Source organism: Camelus bactrianus, chromosome 27 (genome assembly GCF_048773025.1).
Source record: "Camelus bactrianus isolate YW-2024 breed Bactrian camel chromosome 27, ASM4877302v1, whole genome shotgun sequence".
NCBI classification, from domain to species: Eukaryota; Metazoa; Chordata; class Mammalia; order Artiodactyla; family Camelidae; genus Camelus; species Camelus bactrianus.
In genome coordinates, this window is record NC_133565.1 from 30,866,466 (window position 1) to 30,882,895 (window position 16,430).

At 48.6% G+C, this 16,430-nt stretch overlaps 1 protein-coding gene across 1 annotated transcript; it reads right to left on the reverse strand.

Moving 5' to 3' along the window:
* Nucleotides 1-588: 588 nt before the first annotated feature.
* On the reverse strand, nucleotides 589-15,614 carry CHRNA3 (cholinergic receptor nicotinic alpha 3 subunit). Its single transcript, XM_074353977.1, has 6 exons — nucleotides 15,220-15,614; nucleotides 13,389-13,528; nucleotides 13,231-13,275; nucleotides 11,961-12,070; nucleotides 8,167-9,178; nucleotides 589-3,716 (listed from the first exon to the last, which is right to left on the reverse strand). Exons 1-6 carry the CDS (start codon nucleotides 15,302-15,304, stop codon nucleotides 3,588-3,590), a joined length of 1,521 nt encoding a protein of 506 aa, XP_074210078.1. The 5' UTR covers nucleotides 15,305-15,614; the 3' UTR covers nucleotides 589-3,587.
* Between the last annotated feature and the right edge of the window lie 816 nt (nucleotides 15,615-16,430).

Genomic DNA, 16,430 nt, shown 5'->3' on the forward strand with positions numbered 1-16,430 from the left:
AAATTATGAAAATGTAAATTGTGTTTAACATTTGATGCAACCTTTAACAGATTAACACTCTAACATCAGTTTTTGGGTTTTTTTTTTTAACATTTTTTGGTATGTTTTTGTGTGGGTTTTTTTGGGGGGGAGTAATTAGATTTATTTATTTTTTAGAGGAGGTACTGGGGATTGAACCCAGGACTTCGTGCGTGCTGAGCATGCGCTCTACCATTTGAGCTATGCCCTCCCCACTAACATCAATTTATCTTACTAGATTGCCCATTAGAACATCTCCCTGCATGACTGAAGTAATAACTGACTGAATAACATTTGACCTTCTAAAAACAGCAGCAAAATAGTATCTAAACTGTACTAGTAAAAATCTGATGTTTGTATCCTGGAAAATAATTCTTCTTTGTAATCAACAGTGAAGCTCATCTTTTGACTGTGCTGGAAAATTCCTGTTTCATTTGAAGACTGATTTCAAACTTCCTGCATTTGGTAAAGGTACACATTAAAAAATTCTCTGTCCTGTATTCACTGGGTGACAGCTGATCTTTAGTATAGCATTGTGCTGCTATAGTGAACAAGCTGACCACTGTGTGATGACGATTGACTATGATGCTGGTTTATTCTTTCAATGCTTAAACTGAACAGTTATTGCATTAACTATTTTTATAGCTTACCTTCCATTGTGAAATCATACAATAAACAACTCCTATGGACACGCAGTAGCATATCCTTAACATTAACTTCAGTCCTCTTGTCCACATTTTCCACAATTAATAGAACTACCTTCTATATTAATTGTAGTAGCATCTTTTTATCCTTGATTCTAGAAGTGTCCACTATAACTTGGTGAATCCCATTGTAAGAACACATCTGTGGATTCTACTGACTTGTTCTGTGAGAAAACCATCTTCCAAGCTTAAAGATGGTATTCTAATTATGTACAAGCACACTGTTACATGCCTGTAGTGCTTCACTTGTACCTCTTCCATTCCAACAATTACAATACCAGAATCTGAGAGTTGCCAGGGCCTTTCGATGCCTATTTCTACGCATTCAGTACCGTGTCATGTGTCACAGGCAAGGATATGCTACTGCGTGTCCAGGAGGAAAATACTGATAAAAATCTTGCATTTGATTTAGAACGCCCAGCTCTTGAGAGAACAAATGCCTTATTTATTTATACTAAGTAACCAGTCCAAGTTCAAGTCAACACTCTCTGGAAGGCAGAGGGGATCCTGTCTAATTTGCATTTTATTGGCGGGTATTTAATGCTATTTGATGAGTTTAAATTGCAGGATGGCTCTTACAGCATGTATACCTCCCTGATCCCTGTTACCAGTATCTCCATTACTGTTACTTTAAAATGTTGTATGTAAATTTTATAGAAATCTTCTTTTGACTTATTGAAACATGGGTCACAGTGAGCTGAAATTCTGTCAGTTTTATTTTTGCATAGGAAAAACAAAGGCTACTGAGACTAAAATGGCCTCTGAATCATCTCTTGCCGGTGGTTATTCAGATTCAGAAGTGGAGTATGGGATCCCCTCGCCTTAGTAATTTGTCTAAAGCAGTGGTTCTCAACCAGGGGCAGTTTGTCCCTAGGGGGACATTTAACAATTTTTGGAGACACTTTTGGTTGTCACATTGGCAAGGGATGGGAATACGTTATTGGTGTCCTGTAGGTAGAGGCCAGGGTGCTACTAAAAAGCCTATGATGTACAGGACAGACCCCCACTCCACAACCCTGCCACCAACAGAGAATGATCCGGCCCAGAGTGTTACTAGTGCTAAGGTTGAGAAACCCTGTTCTAAAGGTTCCTTGACAATGAATGTTACGACTAGGCATAATTTCTCATAGTATAATACAAAATTATGAAATAATCGATGCCCTCTGCAGTAGAGGCATGGTCCTTCGACTGTTGAAAAACAGTTTAAAACAATAAGAAGTGCATGGTAACTTCACGTGCAGCAAGACAGTAGTGGGGTCTTGCTGAAATAGTATAAAACGAGATAATGAGCTAAATAAGAAAACCATTGGGAGATCTGTTGTGTTACTGAACCAAATGGTTTTCGCATCTCTGAACAACAAGTTTTTTCCCTTCAGTTGTCTCAACCTCTAAATAAAGGAAAAAGTTTTCATATTTAGCCCATTTTTACATGATCCACAGCACAGCATGCTACTGCTCACTGTAGAAGAATTATATTTTGACATTTCTTACCCTTACCCAAAAGGCTGGTTAAATGTTCATTTACCCATAATACTCTTGACATTTTTCTTGCATGAATCTTTTTTTTTTCTTTACAAAAATCAAGACAACTGGATAATAAACCTTGAAATGACAAAAACATAGCCAGCAGCTTGATGATATAAAGTGTGTTACTATTACAAAAGGGCTTAAACATAAAACCTAAAACAATAAAACTCTTAGAAGAAAACAGGACAAATGCTTTATGACACTGGATTTGGCAGCGATTTCTTGGATATGACACAAAAAGCACAGGTAAAAAAGAAAAGACAAGTTAGATTTCATAAAAATTAAAAAATTTTGTGCATCGAAAGACACCATCAACAGTAAAAAGGCAACCTACAGAATGGAAGAAAATATTTGCAAATCATATATCTGTTAAGGGATTAATATCTAGAATAAACACAGAACTCCTAAAACTTAACAAACAAAACACCTGATTAAAAAATGGGCAAAGATCTTGAACAGACATTTCTCCAAAGAAGGTATACAAATGGCCGATAAGCACATGAAAAAATGCTCAAAATCACAAATCATTAGAGAAATGCAAATCAAAACTACAATGAGCTACCACTTCACAACCAATAGGATTGCTTTTTTCAAAAAAAACAGAAAACAGGTATTGATGAGGATGTGGAGAAACTGGAATCCTGGGCATTGTTGGTGGGAATGTAAAATGGTACAGCTGTGGTGGAAAACAGTATGATGCTTCCTTAAAAAGTTAAAAATAAAATTGCCTTATAACCAAGCAATTCCATTTGTGGGTGTATATATATCCAAAAGAACTGAAATCCGATTACTGAAGAGTGTACGCAGTAGCAATAGTCACAACAGCCAGAACATCTGAGCAACCCAGGTGTCCAACAACAGATGAATGGATGAGCAAAATGTATATACTTACGATGGAATATTATTCAGCCTTAAAAAGTAAGGAAGTTCTGCAATTTGCTACAACATGGATGAACCTTGAGAACATGTGAAGTAAAATAGGCCAGTCCGAAAGACAAATACTGTATGATTCCACTTACATGAGGTACTTAGAACAGTCAAAATCATGAAGACAGAATGTCTGATGGTGGTGGTTGTGGGGGAGCGGTGGAGAACGGGGAGTTAGTTTCATGGGTCTAGAGTTTCAATTTTACAAGATGAAAAGAGTTACAGGGATGGATGATGGTGAAGGTTGCACAACAGTGTGATGTGTTTAATACCACTCAACTGTGCACTTAAACATGGTGAAGGTGATATATTTTATGCTCTAAGTGTATTTTACCACGATAAAAAATAAACTTCAAAGACTGAGCCCCAACACACACGTAAATAACCTCAGGCAGACATGGAGTTTAGTGCTCATGCATCATCTCTGGCCATCAAGGGCTGCAGAAACAACCCTGCTGTCCCTAAAATGCACACCAGGATGAAAACCCACAGGAAAATACGATCGATCACCATGGCAACATACTTCCAGTCGTCTTGAATCTGAAAAGCAAAAACAAAAATGAAAGAGGGACAAATTAAGCAGGAAGGAAAAGGCAGAGTGAACACATTCTCAATACTAAATGTTTATGTGTTTCAGTAGGAGAAGCCATTCTGCCACCAATATGCAAGAAAACTTTCCTCTAATTGATGTAATCTGAGGAAATCTACCATTCTCAAGTTTCTCTTTGTGCACTAGGGAAACAGGTCTAAAATATCATATTAAGTGTATTTTAAATCAGCTTTACTTTTTTCTAAAAAAAATTCCATCTTTAATCTATAGATAACATGATCTTGTATATAGGAAATCCTATGAAATACATACACACAGCCCCCAAAAATCTATTAGAGCTAATAAGTTCAGCAAGGTTGCAGGGTACAAGGTCAATATACAAAAATCAGTTGCATTTCTACACACTTATAATCTGAAATGAAATTAAGAAAATTCTGTTTACAATAGTATGAATATTTAGGTATAAATTTAACAAAAGACGTGTTTTACAGAAACTTTTAAATATATACATAAACCATTGTTTCCCCCAAATGGAATTCCAGTTTATAAAGTTAGTTAGAACCAGTTCCTGGGCTTAGGCCTTTGTGGGAGGATTCGGGGCCTTTGTTGGAATAGCTAATACAGCCCAACGAAGTAAAAGATGGAAGAAAGGGCAAGGCTAATTGTATATAATACAGCTTCAATTAGGCCTGAAATAGTTAGGAGAATTGTATGTTAATTATACTCCTAGACAACTCAGACAGTAAGGAAACCATAATTGAATTGAGAAAAAAAGAACCCACGAATCATCCGATTTTGAAGAAATAATCGCATAAGGAAAAAGAGGCAGCATGTGATTTAGTAATTTAATTAAGTGCACTGAGATGGGGCTGGGAGACAAGGATTTTATTTCACCATTATGAGCTTGAGTAAATGTGTCCTCTTGATGACACGGAGAAATCAACGGATTAGAACTCTAATGCCTTCTTTGCCACAAGTCACTTTACTTGAGTTCCTAAGACTTTGGTTTGTAAAAGCTTCAAATATACAATAGACCCTGTGATTCCTCCCGACCTGTTACCGGCTAAATCTCCTAAGGCTCTGGGAGGCAGTGGGGCGGAAAACAACCGAGGCTTGTTACTATCCCAGCTCTGCTCCTTTTTAGATGTGAGAATCTGGGTAAATGATGTGACCTCTCTTAGCCTGAATTTCCTCATCTGTAAAAACAGGAGTAAGAACAGCACCTGCCTCAGAGTTGTTACGAGGATTAAATGAAACAGGGTGCCTGGCACGGGGTCCTTAGTGAATAATACCCATGGATATTAATGCTGATTTTAAAAATGCCCATTACCCAAGGATAAATCTTGCTCTGACAGCAGTTCACATTGTTCAGCTTGGTGACAAAAGACAGGAGTTGCGTCTTACACATGGATATATGAACAGTGCTGCCAACGGAGCTGTGAAAGTTAATTTTTTTGTCTAACTCTGGGTCTTTAAGGCACCGTGATATTGGCCATTCTCTGGATACTTGGGAGCCTGTGATACGTTAGCAGGTAGATGAGTATTAGGCAAAATGGTGAATGTGCCCAAGCTCCTGGCTCCCTCTCGCAGCCCAGCCCTGGAGATGCCCCAAGAACCAGAGGGGACTGTGATTTAAAGACTTTCAGAAGCTGGGCAGGGGTGGCCTGGTGAGTGTCTCAGCAGAGGGAAGGACTGGGGAGAGCTTTGCAGTTGTGCTTTTTCCTCCCTGAACACTGGCCTCTTCCCAGCCTACCCCTCCCAGTGCAGAGAGGCAGGCGGGGAACCTGTGAGCAAAGCTGAGCCCAGCTGAGGTGAAGAGCAGGGCAGAGAAGGTGCCCACTGACTGCCCCACATCAGAGATGAACAACTTCGGGTGAGTGAGAGGGACTCGGAGGAGATCAGAGCCAGATGGGAGGTTGAGAGAAGTCCCCTGAGGGACAAGGTCACCTGGAGGGGAGGAAGCACTCCTGAAGGGTGGTCTAGCCCAGTCCGTGGCAATGTGCATCCTCTGTCTCGTGGAGCCGAGGTTTGGGCCCCTCCCTCAAACACTGTTCAGCAAGAATGGCTGACACCCCCAGAAAAAGTGAGCTCACAGGCTCCCAACACAGCAGCTTAGGTACTTGAAAGAACATTCACGAAGTGGATACGTTAAGGATTTAAACTAAACATGATATTCTCAGAGATAAGAGAAAAATATTGGAACATGAAGTAGGACCAGGCAGTGTTACTGAAGAACCAACTAGAAATACAAGTGTGAAAAACAGACCAGTGGCAACAAAGAGCTCAAGAGCTGGGGTAACTTGTGGGGAACGTACAGCCCAGGAAAGAAACAGGGAGGGTAAGGACCTCTCCCAGGGGCAGCAGGAAACGAATGAAGAAGGGGGCAATGTCAGAGAAAAGCTGAGATGCAGAGGCTGGGAGCAGAAGTGTCCAGGTCTGTCAACAGAAGTTCAGGGAAAGAGAAAAGAAGGGAGGAGGAGACCTTTACAGAAATAACCTGATTTCCCCAGAATTAAAGATGAGAAACCTCAGAATGAAATGGCTCATAAGAATGCCAAACCATGGCGGGGGAGGGGGCGGGTACTGCTCAGTGGTACCTTAGCATGCACGAGGTCCTAGGTACCTAGTACCTCTGTTAATAATTAAGTAAATAAACCTAATTACCTGCCCCCTCAAAAAAAGTTTAAAAAAGAAATACATAAAAAAACCCACCATAAAAAAAAATAAAAATGGATAAAGAAAGGGTAGAGGATATCTGCAAAAGTTATTAGTGTTATAAATGAGAGATTCTCAGTAATCATTTAATGTCCAACAATTGCTTCAACTGAATTTAAAGGAGAGCCTGACTTTTTGGCTAACTTTCTGGGCTCAGCGGGAGGTTCTGCATTCTTACAGTCACAAGACAGGCTCACAGTTGCTCAGATGGGTGTGCTGAGGAGAACGGGCAGCTGTTCCTGTCTCCCTCCTGTCTCGTCTACTTTCCTGTGCCATTCACAGCTGAATAAGGGGCTCCAGTCATTCCCTGGCAACATTAATTACCTACAGTGCATCAGGAGCTGAAATTATCTGGTAATTAGCTCTTTGCTAATAAGCAACCTAAAGCAGAGCCAATTAATTTTCAAGCAGAGCTTCTTATAAAATTATTGAATGTGATTCTGGTAACCTTGGGGGTAAACAGAGTGAAGTAGCCAAACACATAAATGTAAAACTTCCCTATTAATACCTATCACTAATTCTAGCATAAAAGTTTTGGAGGAAATAGAAGTTCACCCGATTAAAAAAAAACATGGGCAAGAGTTTCAATAGCTATTTCACAGAAGACACCCAAACGGCCAGCCTGTGAAACAAACCCCTCATCGTTACTCAACAAGGGACGTGCTAATTGAAATAGGGCTGAAATGCCACTTCTTATGTGTGGCAAGGATGTGCAGCAGCCGGAACCCTCAAACGCTGCCGGGGTGGGGGAGCGGCGGTGGCGTGTCAGTAAGTCAAACACTTTGGAAACCTTACAGTATCCACTAAAGTGAAAAACACGTCTCTCCAATGATCCAGCAGTTCCACCCCTAGGTATATATCCAGGAGAAATGAGTGTACATATTTACCAAAGGACATGTGTAAGAATATTGTGGGTTTATTCATAAAAGCCCCAAACTGGAATAAAACAAATGTTTAAAAACTGTAGAATGAATGACCAGAAGGCGATATTGTCATAGTGGAGAACATTACACACCAATAAAAATGAACCAAGAGGATAAACCTCAGACATTTTGTTGAATGAAAGAAGTCAGATATGAAAGAGGTTATACAATGTGATTCCACTGAAATGAAGTACAAGAATAGATCAAACTAGTCAATGTAAAAGAAACCGGGATCAGTGGTTACTGAGGAGAACGGGAGGTACCAACTGGGAAGGGTCGGATGAGGGACTTTCTGGGGCTCTGGAAATGTTCTGTATCTTTATCTGGATCATGGTTACATGAGTGTGCACATAATGTAAAAATTCACTGAGCTGTACACTTGAGAGGTGTGTATCATGTTAATGACACTTAAATGGGGGGGGGGGGACACAATTAGTAAAGTTTGAAACAAGCTCAGCTGGTCAGTACTAACTGGAGATCATCTGGCCTCATGCCCTTGTCCAGCCTCCCTCCTAATCCACTCTCTCTCGGCATCAGGTGTCCCAGTGGCCTGGGCGTTACTGCTGTACCAGTAGCTAAATGCAGGGCACCACGTACTCACCACCTTTAACCATCCCATTTTACAGATGAGAAGACAAGGCTCACAGAGTGAGACAAGGATATATACCTGGTATATGGAGGAACAGAAGCCACTGATGCTGGAGTTGCATTCCTTAATCCCACCCTGAGCCTTGCCCCCAAGGAACCGATGAATGTTTGCTGAATGAATGAATGACCAACGTGGTAACAGACATATTCTTACCTCTTTGGCTTCATTCTGTGCTTTCATGTTTTCTGCGATACACTTGGCACTTTGGATAGCTTCTTTGATTTCCGGTGAAAGAGCAGAGAGGGACAGCACAGCATCGACAGATTCAGAGCTGGAGCTTCTCGTGAGGTTGGCACTGAAATTTGAGATTTTTACCCTGCGGTGGTGGCAGTAGCTGCACCTCCCGTCCTGGCAGGGGTAGCCTTCCTTGCAGCCCTTGGACTCTGTGCGGCTGAAGCAATTCAGGTTGGAGAGTTCAGCACTATGGAAGGGTCTTGGCTTCCGAGTGGTACCCTTGCTGCTTGCCGGCCTGGTCATGAACATGACCCTGGGAAGCAAGTTCAGGAATATGGTCTTTACCCACGTGGGCATTGTGTGCGTGGTGGGGGTTCTGTAGTGCACGTTGAGCACAAAGACGGTGATGACGATGGACAAGGTTACAAAAATCATGGTAAACAGGAGGTACTCGCCAATCAGGGGAATGACCAGCGAGGTGGACGGGATGGTCTCAGTGATCACCAGGAGGAACACGGTCAAGGAGAGGAGGACTGAGATGCAGAGGGTCACCTTCTCGCCGCAGTCGGAGGGCAGGTAGAAGACGAGCACGGTCAGGAAGGAGATGAGCAGGCAGGGGATGATGAGGTTGATGGTGTAGAACAAGGGCAGGCGCCGGATGTACAGCGAGTACGTGATGTCCTGGTAGATCTCCTCGCAGCAGTTGTACTTGATGTCATGTGTGTAGCCAGGGGCCTTGATGATGGCCCACTCGCCACTCTCCCAGTAGTCCTTAAGGTTCATGGAGTTGCCGATCAGGACCAGGTCAATTTTGGCCTTGTCGTAGGACCAGGAGCCGAACTTCATGGTGCAGTTCTGGTAATCAAACGGAAAGTAGGTCACATCAATTTTGCACGAGCTCTTAAAGATGGCCGGGGGGATCCAGGTCACTTCCCCCGTGTACTTGAGCAGAGCTTTGGTCTTGTCGTCCACCTGGAAGTCCCCGACAGCACTGCAAAGACAAGGAAGAGACGTGTGGCACGCAGGTCATGACCATGTGGGCATCGAGTCCAGCTTCCCACACCACCAGCAGGTAAACGGCAAGTGATGATTAGTAAAAGCACAGAGTACGAGAGCTCCACAGGTGGCAAAAGGCCACCCATTTCACTGCCCCACTTACCAAGGGGGGCCCTGAGGCCCAGGACCCTGCCCCCCACAATCTGACCCACCCATCACCCCCGGGGTATGCCACTGGTTCACTGCACAGCCCGTAACTCCAGACTTGATATTTCTTGAGACACTCCCAAATGCCAGAGATTTTTTTTTCTTTTAATTAAAGAAATAAAAGAAATGAATGAAAGTGGCCATCCAGGTCTTTAGGCGACCTTTGGGGACATTTGCCACTTGCTGTCCCTATGGTGTGGCCCTCATCGGTGCCTCCTTACTGTCTCCCTCAGGTGCCCAGGTGTGAACACACACATTACACTGAGCCCTGTGAGATGGGTCTGTTACCAGACCCTGTCTCTGCACCCTGATTCTACCGTCACCACTCCCCGTTCCTCCCCGCTCTGTATTAGAACGAATAATAACCGTGTTTTCGGATTCCTTGTCTTCCAAATCCAGCATGACAGGTTCCTTTGCCTAATGTTTCCCTATCCTTCCCTGTTTTCTCCCCATGTTCCATCTTCCTTCCTTTTAGCTAGGTGCACCCTGACTTTCTTTATACACAAAGATATACATTATTCTGAGAACCGGCTTCGTGTTTGTGCAACAGGAGATCTGCTGATGACCAGCTCAACACCCTATGCAGTCTCGCATCCAAGAGGGCAGAGCAGACTCTCAACACTTCCCTGGATTCTCCTGGTTGATTTCTTGGAGTTCCGCATTTGATGGCGTTCGTGTCCTTCCAAAGGGAACAACCCTCAGATGCATTTGCCTGAAGGGACTGAAAAAAGTGGCAGACCTCATCACTTAGGGATGTCCTGCGTTGTTGTTCCTGGACAGGACTGCATGAAGGGGACATGTCCCGTGCCTGTCCCCTCGCTGGCCTCTGGCCCTCCCACCCCCATGTGCGTCTTTCTGCCGAGCAGGACAGCCTGCACTTGAAGACTTGATGCCAGATCCTCTCCCTGTCTTTACTCCAGTTGGCTGGGCGTCCCAAAGGGGCCCCGCGGGGTTTACATGCTCTTAGCCCTCCTTTACTCCTACTGTGCCCTCAGTTCTGCACAAGATGATGATTCCCGGCCTGTGGCTCCAGGAAGAAAGGAAAGGCGTGAGCAGTGGGGTGAGGGCACAGGGCCCCAAGTGGACTTGATCGTGCTCAGCACCAAGGAGCCCTGGGAGGCTGACCTGCACGATGCAGAGGGTTGACAGGACCCCAGGAAGACAGGGGCCTTCAGAACAACTTTCCTCATGGTGTCCCAATCAACAAAATGGACCTTCAGAGCCCAGGGTTTAGTCTAGGACTTGACAAACTATGGCCCACCGGCCTGCCCCGTTTCTATAAATGCATTCTTATTGTAACACCCAGCCATACTCATTTGTGGTCCGTTGCCTAGGGTTGCTCTGGCACTGCCAGGGCAGGGCTGAGTATCTGTGACAGAAACCAGAAGGCCCACAAAGCCTAAAACACTCGCTACCTGGCCCTTACAGAAAATGTTGACCAACCCTGCTCTGAGGAGGAAACTGAAGGTCAGAGAGTAGGTCTTGCTTGCTCAGGGCCCTCTAGACAGTTTGTGGCAGAGCCTTGACCAGTCGAACTTGAGTCCTCAAGTGCGTGTGTCCCAGAGGCCCAACACTGGAGATCAGCTTACCTTGGTGGCTGGTGCACATGTCTGCTATTTCCCAGGGATCCTGGGCACTGTGTCTGTTCAGACCAGGAGGCCTGCCTGCCTACCTGCCTACCGGGGACGGTCGGCAGCCTCGCTCTGCCACCAGGAGACGGAAGATGGAGACCTCGCTGGGGACCGAGGTCTGGCACAGCCCCGCCACATAGAGGGCACTTGGTAAGTCCAAGTTGACTGAATGAATGACTGAAAAATAAATGAAGATCTTATCTCCTCTGGGTGCCAAGAGATGGCTGGCAGCAAGGGATGGTCTAGCGGGGAGGTTTCTGAGCCAGTGTGTTGCTGAGCCATGTGAACTGACTAAAAAAATGAAAGGCAAGGTGGGTGCCGATGGTGAGCGGGGAGCCGCTTTAATAGAAGGAAAGAGTCCGAGCTGAGTGGGGCACGGGTATACATCATATGAGAAAGGTCACCGGGCATGTCTCTTTCATCTCTCCAACGTGCCTCAGAAAAACAGGGCAGCAAGATAGCAAAAGGAAAAACACACCGCCCACAAAGTCAACAAAGTTAGGGTATGCGGCACCCCGTGAACCCCAGATAAGAGTGTGGGGTCCAACTGCCACTGTCAGCGGCCCCTGCACGGGACACGTGTGGGACTAGCTACTATGGGGGCAGTCAAGGGAAGGGGGGGGTTCTTCTGTCCCGAGAGCCCCAGACAAAAATCACCAGGAGGTATCTGCCCCTCAAAAAAGAGGGCCTGCTCGGCATTGCATCCTCAGCGAGGGGAACAGTGAAACAGAGAGGGCGCCCTAGGTTCCAGTTTGTGGGAGAGGACAGGAGGACCAGGGTCCACCCCAGGTCTGCGATAAAGAACCTGCGGAATAAACCAAATGAACGAAGCCCTTTTGGAAAAGGTCCCAGGAGGGCTGCCTTCACAAAGTGCAGTGGGCCAAGTACCCAGGCCCAGGCTGACAGCCTGGAGAGGGTGGGGGCCCCCCAGCACCTTACTTGTTATACAGCACAATGTCTGGCTTCCAGATCTTCTGTGCGGGGACGTGGAGGAACTCTGCCCCATCGTAGTCAGAGGGGTTCCACTTCAGCTTGTAGTCATTCCAGATCTGGGAGGAAGAAGCAGGGAGGGAGAAAGAGGCAGTGGGAGGACCAGCACGGTTTTACTTCTCTTGGCACCAGCCATCTTGGTGACCTCCCCACCTCTGCTGCAGGTCCCAGAGCCACCTCCAGGATGCAGACCACATTGGCGCAGATCCTCATGGTGGGGCTAGTGAGGGAGACAGCGCAGGGCTGAGTGTGCAGGCTGCCTCCTGGCTGCCAGGTCCACTGCTCCATGACCATGGGCAAGCGCAGCCCTTATCACTCAGTGAGGACCACTAGGGCTTTGTCCAGACAATTCCAGTGCCAGGTCCAGGACCCTGCCTTACTCTCTAGCTGCTGACGTCCCTGAAATGCTCAGAAATGCCATTAAGCCCCCAAAGCAGAGCACTAATGATGGCACAGAACCCACTTCCACCTCCAGCATAGGCAGGGTTGGTCTCTGAAGGGTTTGGGGGAAGAAGCTGTGATCCCACCAGGGCCCAAGAAGTGTTTGGGTGCAGAGGCTGGGAGTTCTGAGCACCTGGGGGAGAGGGGTGAGGCGGTGGCCAGAGGGAACGTGTGCCACAGAGCGCCGAGTGGGCACAGCGCCCATCTGACTTCCCAGCCTCCTGGGGAGGAAGGTTGCAGGAGCTGAGCACTCAATTGGCTGGGCTGCTGGGACGATCACCCTCAAGCCAAGGATTATCTGTCCACATCTGGACAAAGCCTCCCTGGGCAGGACGCCTGGAAGCCGATTTCTTTGGCCTCAATTTGAAGAGAATTCAGAACCCTTGCTCCCACCTGACCAACAGTAGCAACAGCATCTGATTCTGACTTAAGGATGAGTTTTTAGCAAGAGGAAGGGCAAGAGGTATCTCACGCACCACCCTAGATTTGGGGGCCAGGGCTCTAGGCCCAGGTCCGCCTCATTTTGTGTGAGCATGGAGAAAGTCTCTCTTTCCAGGCTGCAGCCTGTCAGCTGGGACTTGAGGGGCTAGGCCCTGCAGTCCTTTCAAGGAGGGTGGGTATAGAGCAATGTATGTGACCCCAAGCCCAGGAAGAGACATCAGTCAGTCAGTGAACCCCAATCACAGGAGTGAAGTGGGGGCTTTGGCCCTTGGTTCACTGACAGCAAAGAAAGCAGTCACCACCAGGGGGCAGCAGTGCACAGGTTCTGGTCACTTACTTGCTTGAGCCACAGGTTTGTCTCCATGATCTGGTTTACTTCATCCTAGAGAGAGAGATTAAGGTAGATGGTGAATTACAAAAACAAGGCTGGTTCTGGGAAAGGCTTTTCCAGAAGTTCCATACCCCCTGGCCACGGCTTGTGGCTCTGGCACTCACCACCTTCACCAGCTGAGACATGGACACCTCAAACTGGATAATGACCGGGTCAGATACATTGGCCACTGGCCGGATGATCTCATTGTAATCTTCGAACAGCCGCTCGAACAGACGATGCTCGGCGTCAGAGGCGCTGGCCACTGAGGGAAGTAGCCCCATCAGATCCTGGGGGAAGTCGTCACTTTTCCCCACCAGGGACACCACCCACCTATAGCCTCCTAGCCACCTGCTGGGGGTACTCTCTGGAACTCCAGACTTTTGGACTAATTACAGACTGGGAAACTGAGGCCCAAGAGAGACAGGAATTCCATCAGGTCACACACATTCAGTGAGAAGCATAATGGTTACAAGTCTGGGCTCTGAATTTGTATAGATCTGGTGCAGATCCTGACAAACTGCTTGTGGGCTATGTGAGTGCAGGCAAGTGGCTTAACCTCTCTGAACCTCAGTTTCTTCATCTGTAAAAATAATGATCATGAATCTCCCACAGAAGGTTCTTAGGGGTGAAGTGTTTGGCTCAGTGCTGGCATAGGGTAAGAGCTCAAGGACTGTGCTCACCTTCTTTGTTACTACAGGGCAGGGCTGTGATGCAAATGCAGTCTGCCTAAGTACAGCCCCTCACTGTTTCCACAATGGAGAGATGACCGGTCCCCTCCCAGGGCAGCGGTCACCAGGGCCAGAGGGAGACTGCAGCCCAGGACTGGGGCTCTCCTTCTTCCCACCCAGGACCCTGTATGGGTTTGGGTACCAACCATCTTAGAAGCAGGTGCCTACCTGGCTCCCATGATCTCAGAATGTGACCCACGGTTCCTGCTGACGCTATCTTCACATCCTGATCAAAGACCCTTCCCTCTCTGAAACCCTTGGGGACGCTCTTTGTTTACAAGCCACACCCCAGGCATCTTGAGTCAGCTGTCTGCTGCTTCCCATTTACAGATCTGGGGACAATCTGGGGAGCAGGTGACGGGAATCCTTGGTGAAGTCCAACGCAACTTCTCCAAGGATCTTGGCTCCCCACCTCCCCCGAAATAAAGGAGGGGCCACAGGCAGGAGCTCCGTGCGGAGTGCGCAGAGCTCTGGGGAGTGGGGGTCTCAGCACCAAGGGGGCAAAAGCAGCGCTCTCCCAACCAATTACCCGCCGAGCTGCAGGGGTCGCCTGCAGTCCTGCCAAATTCCTCGCCCCTTGAAATCTACCAGTCCTCCCAGGCCACTCGAAAGGCTTTTCAGTGGCAGGTCAGGGCCAGCTTCACCCTAATGAGTTCCTTTAGGGACCCAGCAGAAGGCAGGGAGGCGCGTACTGCTGCTAAGGGTCTCAAAGCAACCGACGAGAAGGGCGGAGAGGCAAGGACAGGGAGGAGAGGCTGGTGCCCTGAAACGACTCTCCTCTGCCCCAGGTGGTCTTGGTCAAGTCTTTAGCCCTCTCTGGCCTCAGCTTCCCCATCTATTCGCGAAACGAAGAGGTGGGCGGGATGCAGACAGTGGAACCCGCGGCCTGGGCGCGCCCGTCCGGCACCCAGTGCTCGGAGCAGGACGACGGGCAGGGCCGGGACTCGAATCCGTAACCCTGGGCGGGAGAAGGAAGGGCCTCCGTGCGGGTCCTCCCAGCAGCGCCCAAATGACTTTCAAGGACCCGGGAGCCGATGTGGAAACGCGCACCCCCCCAACCCAACACGCCGCCGGGCCGGAGCCCGTCCACGCGGGGCCCGAGTCCCCGGCCACCGCGCCTTTCTCTCCGCTTCCCCGCGCTGCGCTCCCGGCGCAGCCCCTCGGACCCCGAGTCCCCGCTCGGGCAGGGCGCCCTCCCTCCGCGCCCCTCGCCGCGCGCCCGTACCTGGCAGCAGCAGCAGAAGCAGCAGCGGCGGAGCCCGGAGCGGCAAGAGCCTGGCGACGCGGGCTCCGCGCGGTCGGGCGCCCATGGCTGGTCCGCCCGCGGGCCTGAGGCTCCGCGCAGACGGGGCGGGCGGCGTGGGGCGCTCGGCCCGCGGAGTGGAGCCGGACTGTCGGGAGCTCGCGCGGCGGAGGCGGCGGAAACTCCCGGCGCAGCCCGCCCGCTCGGAGCCGGACCAGGGCGCGGCGCTGGCGCCCGGGCTGCCCCCGCCCCAGCCCCCAGTCCCGGGCGCCTCCCAGCCCGTCGCCGTAGGGTTCCGCGCCCCTACCCGGGGGAGGTTCGCTCACGCCGGAGAGGAGGGACGCGCGGGCCCCAGTCCGCCGCACCGGGCTGTACTGGGCGGTCTCGTCCCTCCCTCTGTGGTCGGTGCAGCCCACGGACGGCCCCGCGCCCGGCCAATCGGAGCAGGTACTGGCAGACCACGGGGAAGAAGAGGGGCCCAATCTCCGTCCTGGGCTTCTTGGGTGAGCGCGGGGCTCCCCATCCCCGGGCTTGGGGACCATCGGTCTACCTGAAAGGTTCTGAGACACCCTCAAAACGAGGTCTCAAGATTTTATTAGTGATAATGGTATATGTGCTTTTTAAGAGTCCTTATAGTTTACGACGGGGGTGCAGTTGGGGGGGTGGAGTCAGTTGAAACAATAGCGGCGAGGAGCTGGTAATTGTTGAGGCTCGATGAGAAGTACCTGGAGGTTTGTTACACTCTTCTACGGGATATGTTTGAACTGTCTCTTGATGAAAAGTAAAACAAAAGAAATAACAAAACTAAAAATGAGGCTTCGAAATGGAGCCATGGGAGAGAGCACTGCACTTCCCAGCCCCTGGCGCCCTGCAGAACCTCTTCTGCACCCCTCGGTGCCCCAAGACCATCCTGTGATCTGGGCAGGCCGCCCTGGGGCCCCTTGGCCTCTCTGATCACCCACCAGGAGTGGGATGGGGCACCTGCAGGCTTCCTTGGAGTGCCTTTATCACAGGACAGGTGAGTCACCTTTATTATTTGCAGAATGGGCCACATACCCACGTTAAAACCAAAGAAACCATTTTGCAGGACTCAGAAAATGTGAGAATTGGTGCTCACCTCTCAGGCCCCCATTTAGAACATTCTCGTTCTCCTGGTAAGAAGTCCTTCATTGGGGGGGAGGGGGGACACATGA

Coding starts and splice junctions, on each gene's coding strand:
- CHRNA3 (XM_074353977.1), bottom strand. CDS start 15,304: ATGGGCGCCCGACCGCGCGGAGCCCGCGTCGCCAGGCTCTTGCCGCTC. Junction 13,276..13,388: donor TGTCTCAGCTGGTGAAGGTG/GTGAGTGCCAGA, acceptor CTCTCTCTCTAG/GATGAAGTAAACCAGATCAT. Junction 12,071..13,230: donor CAAACCTGTGGCTCAAGCAA/GTAAGTGACCAG, acceptor TCTTCCTCCCAG/ATCTGGAATGACTACAAGCT.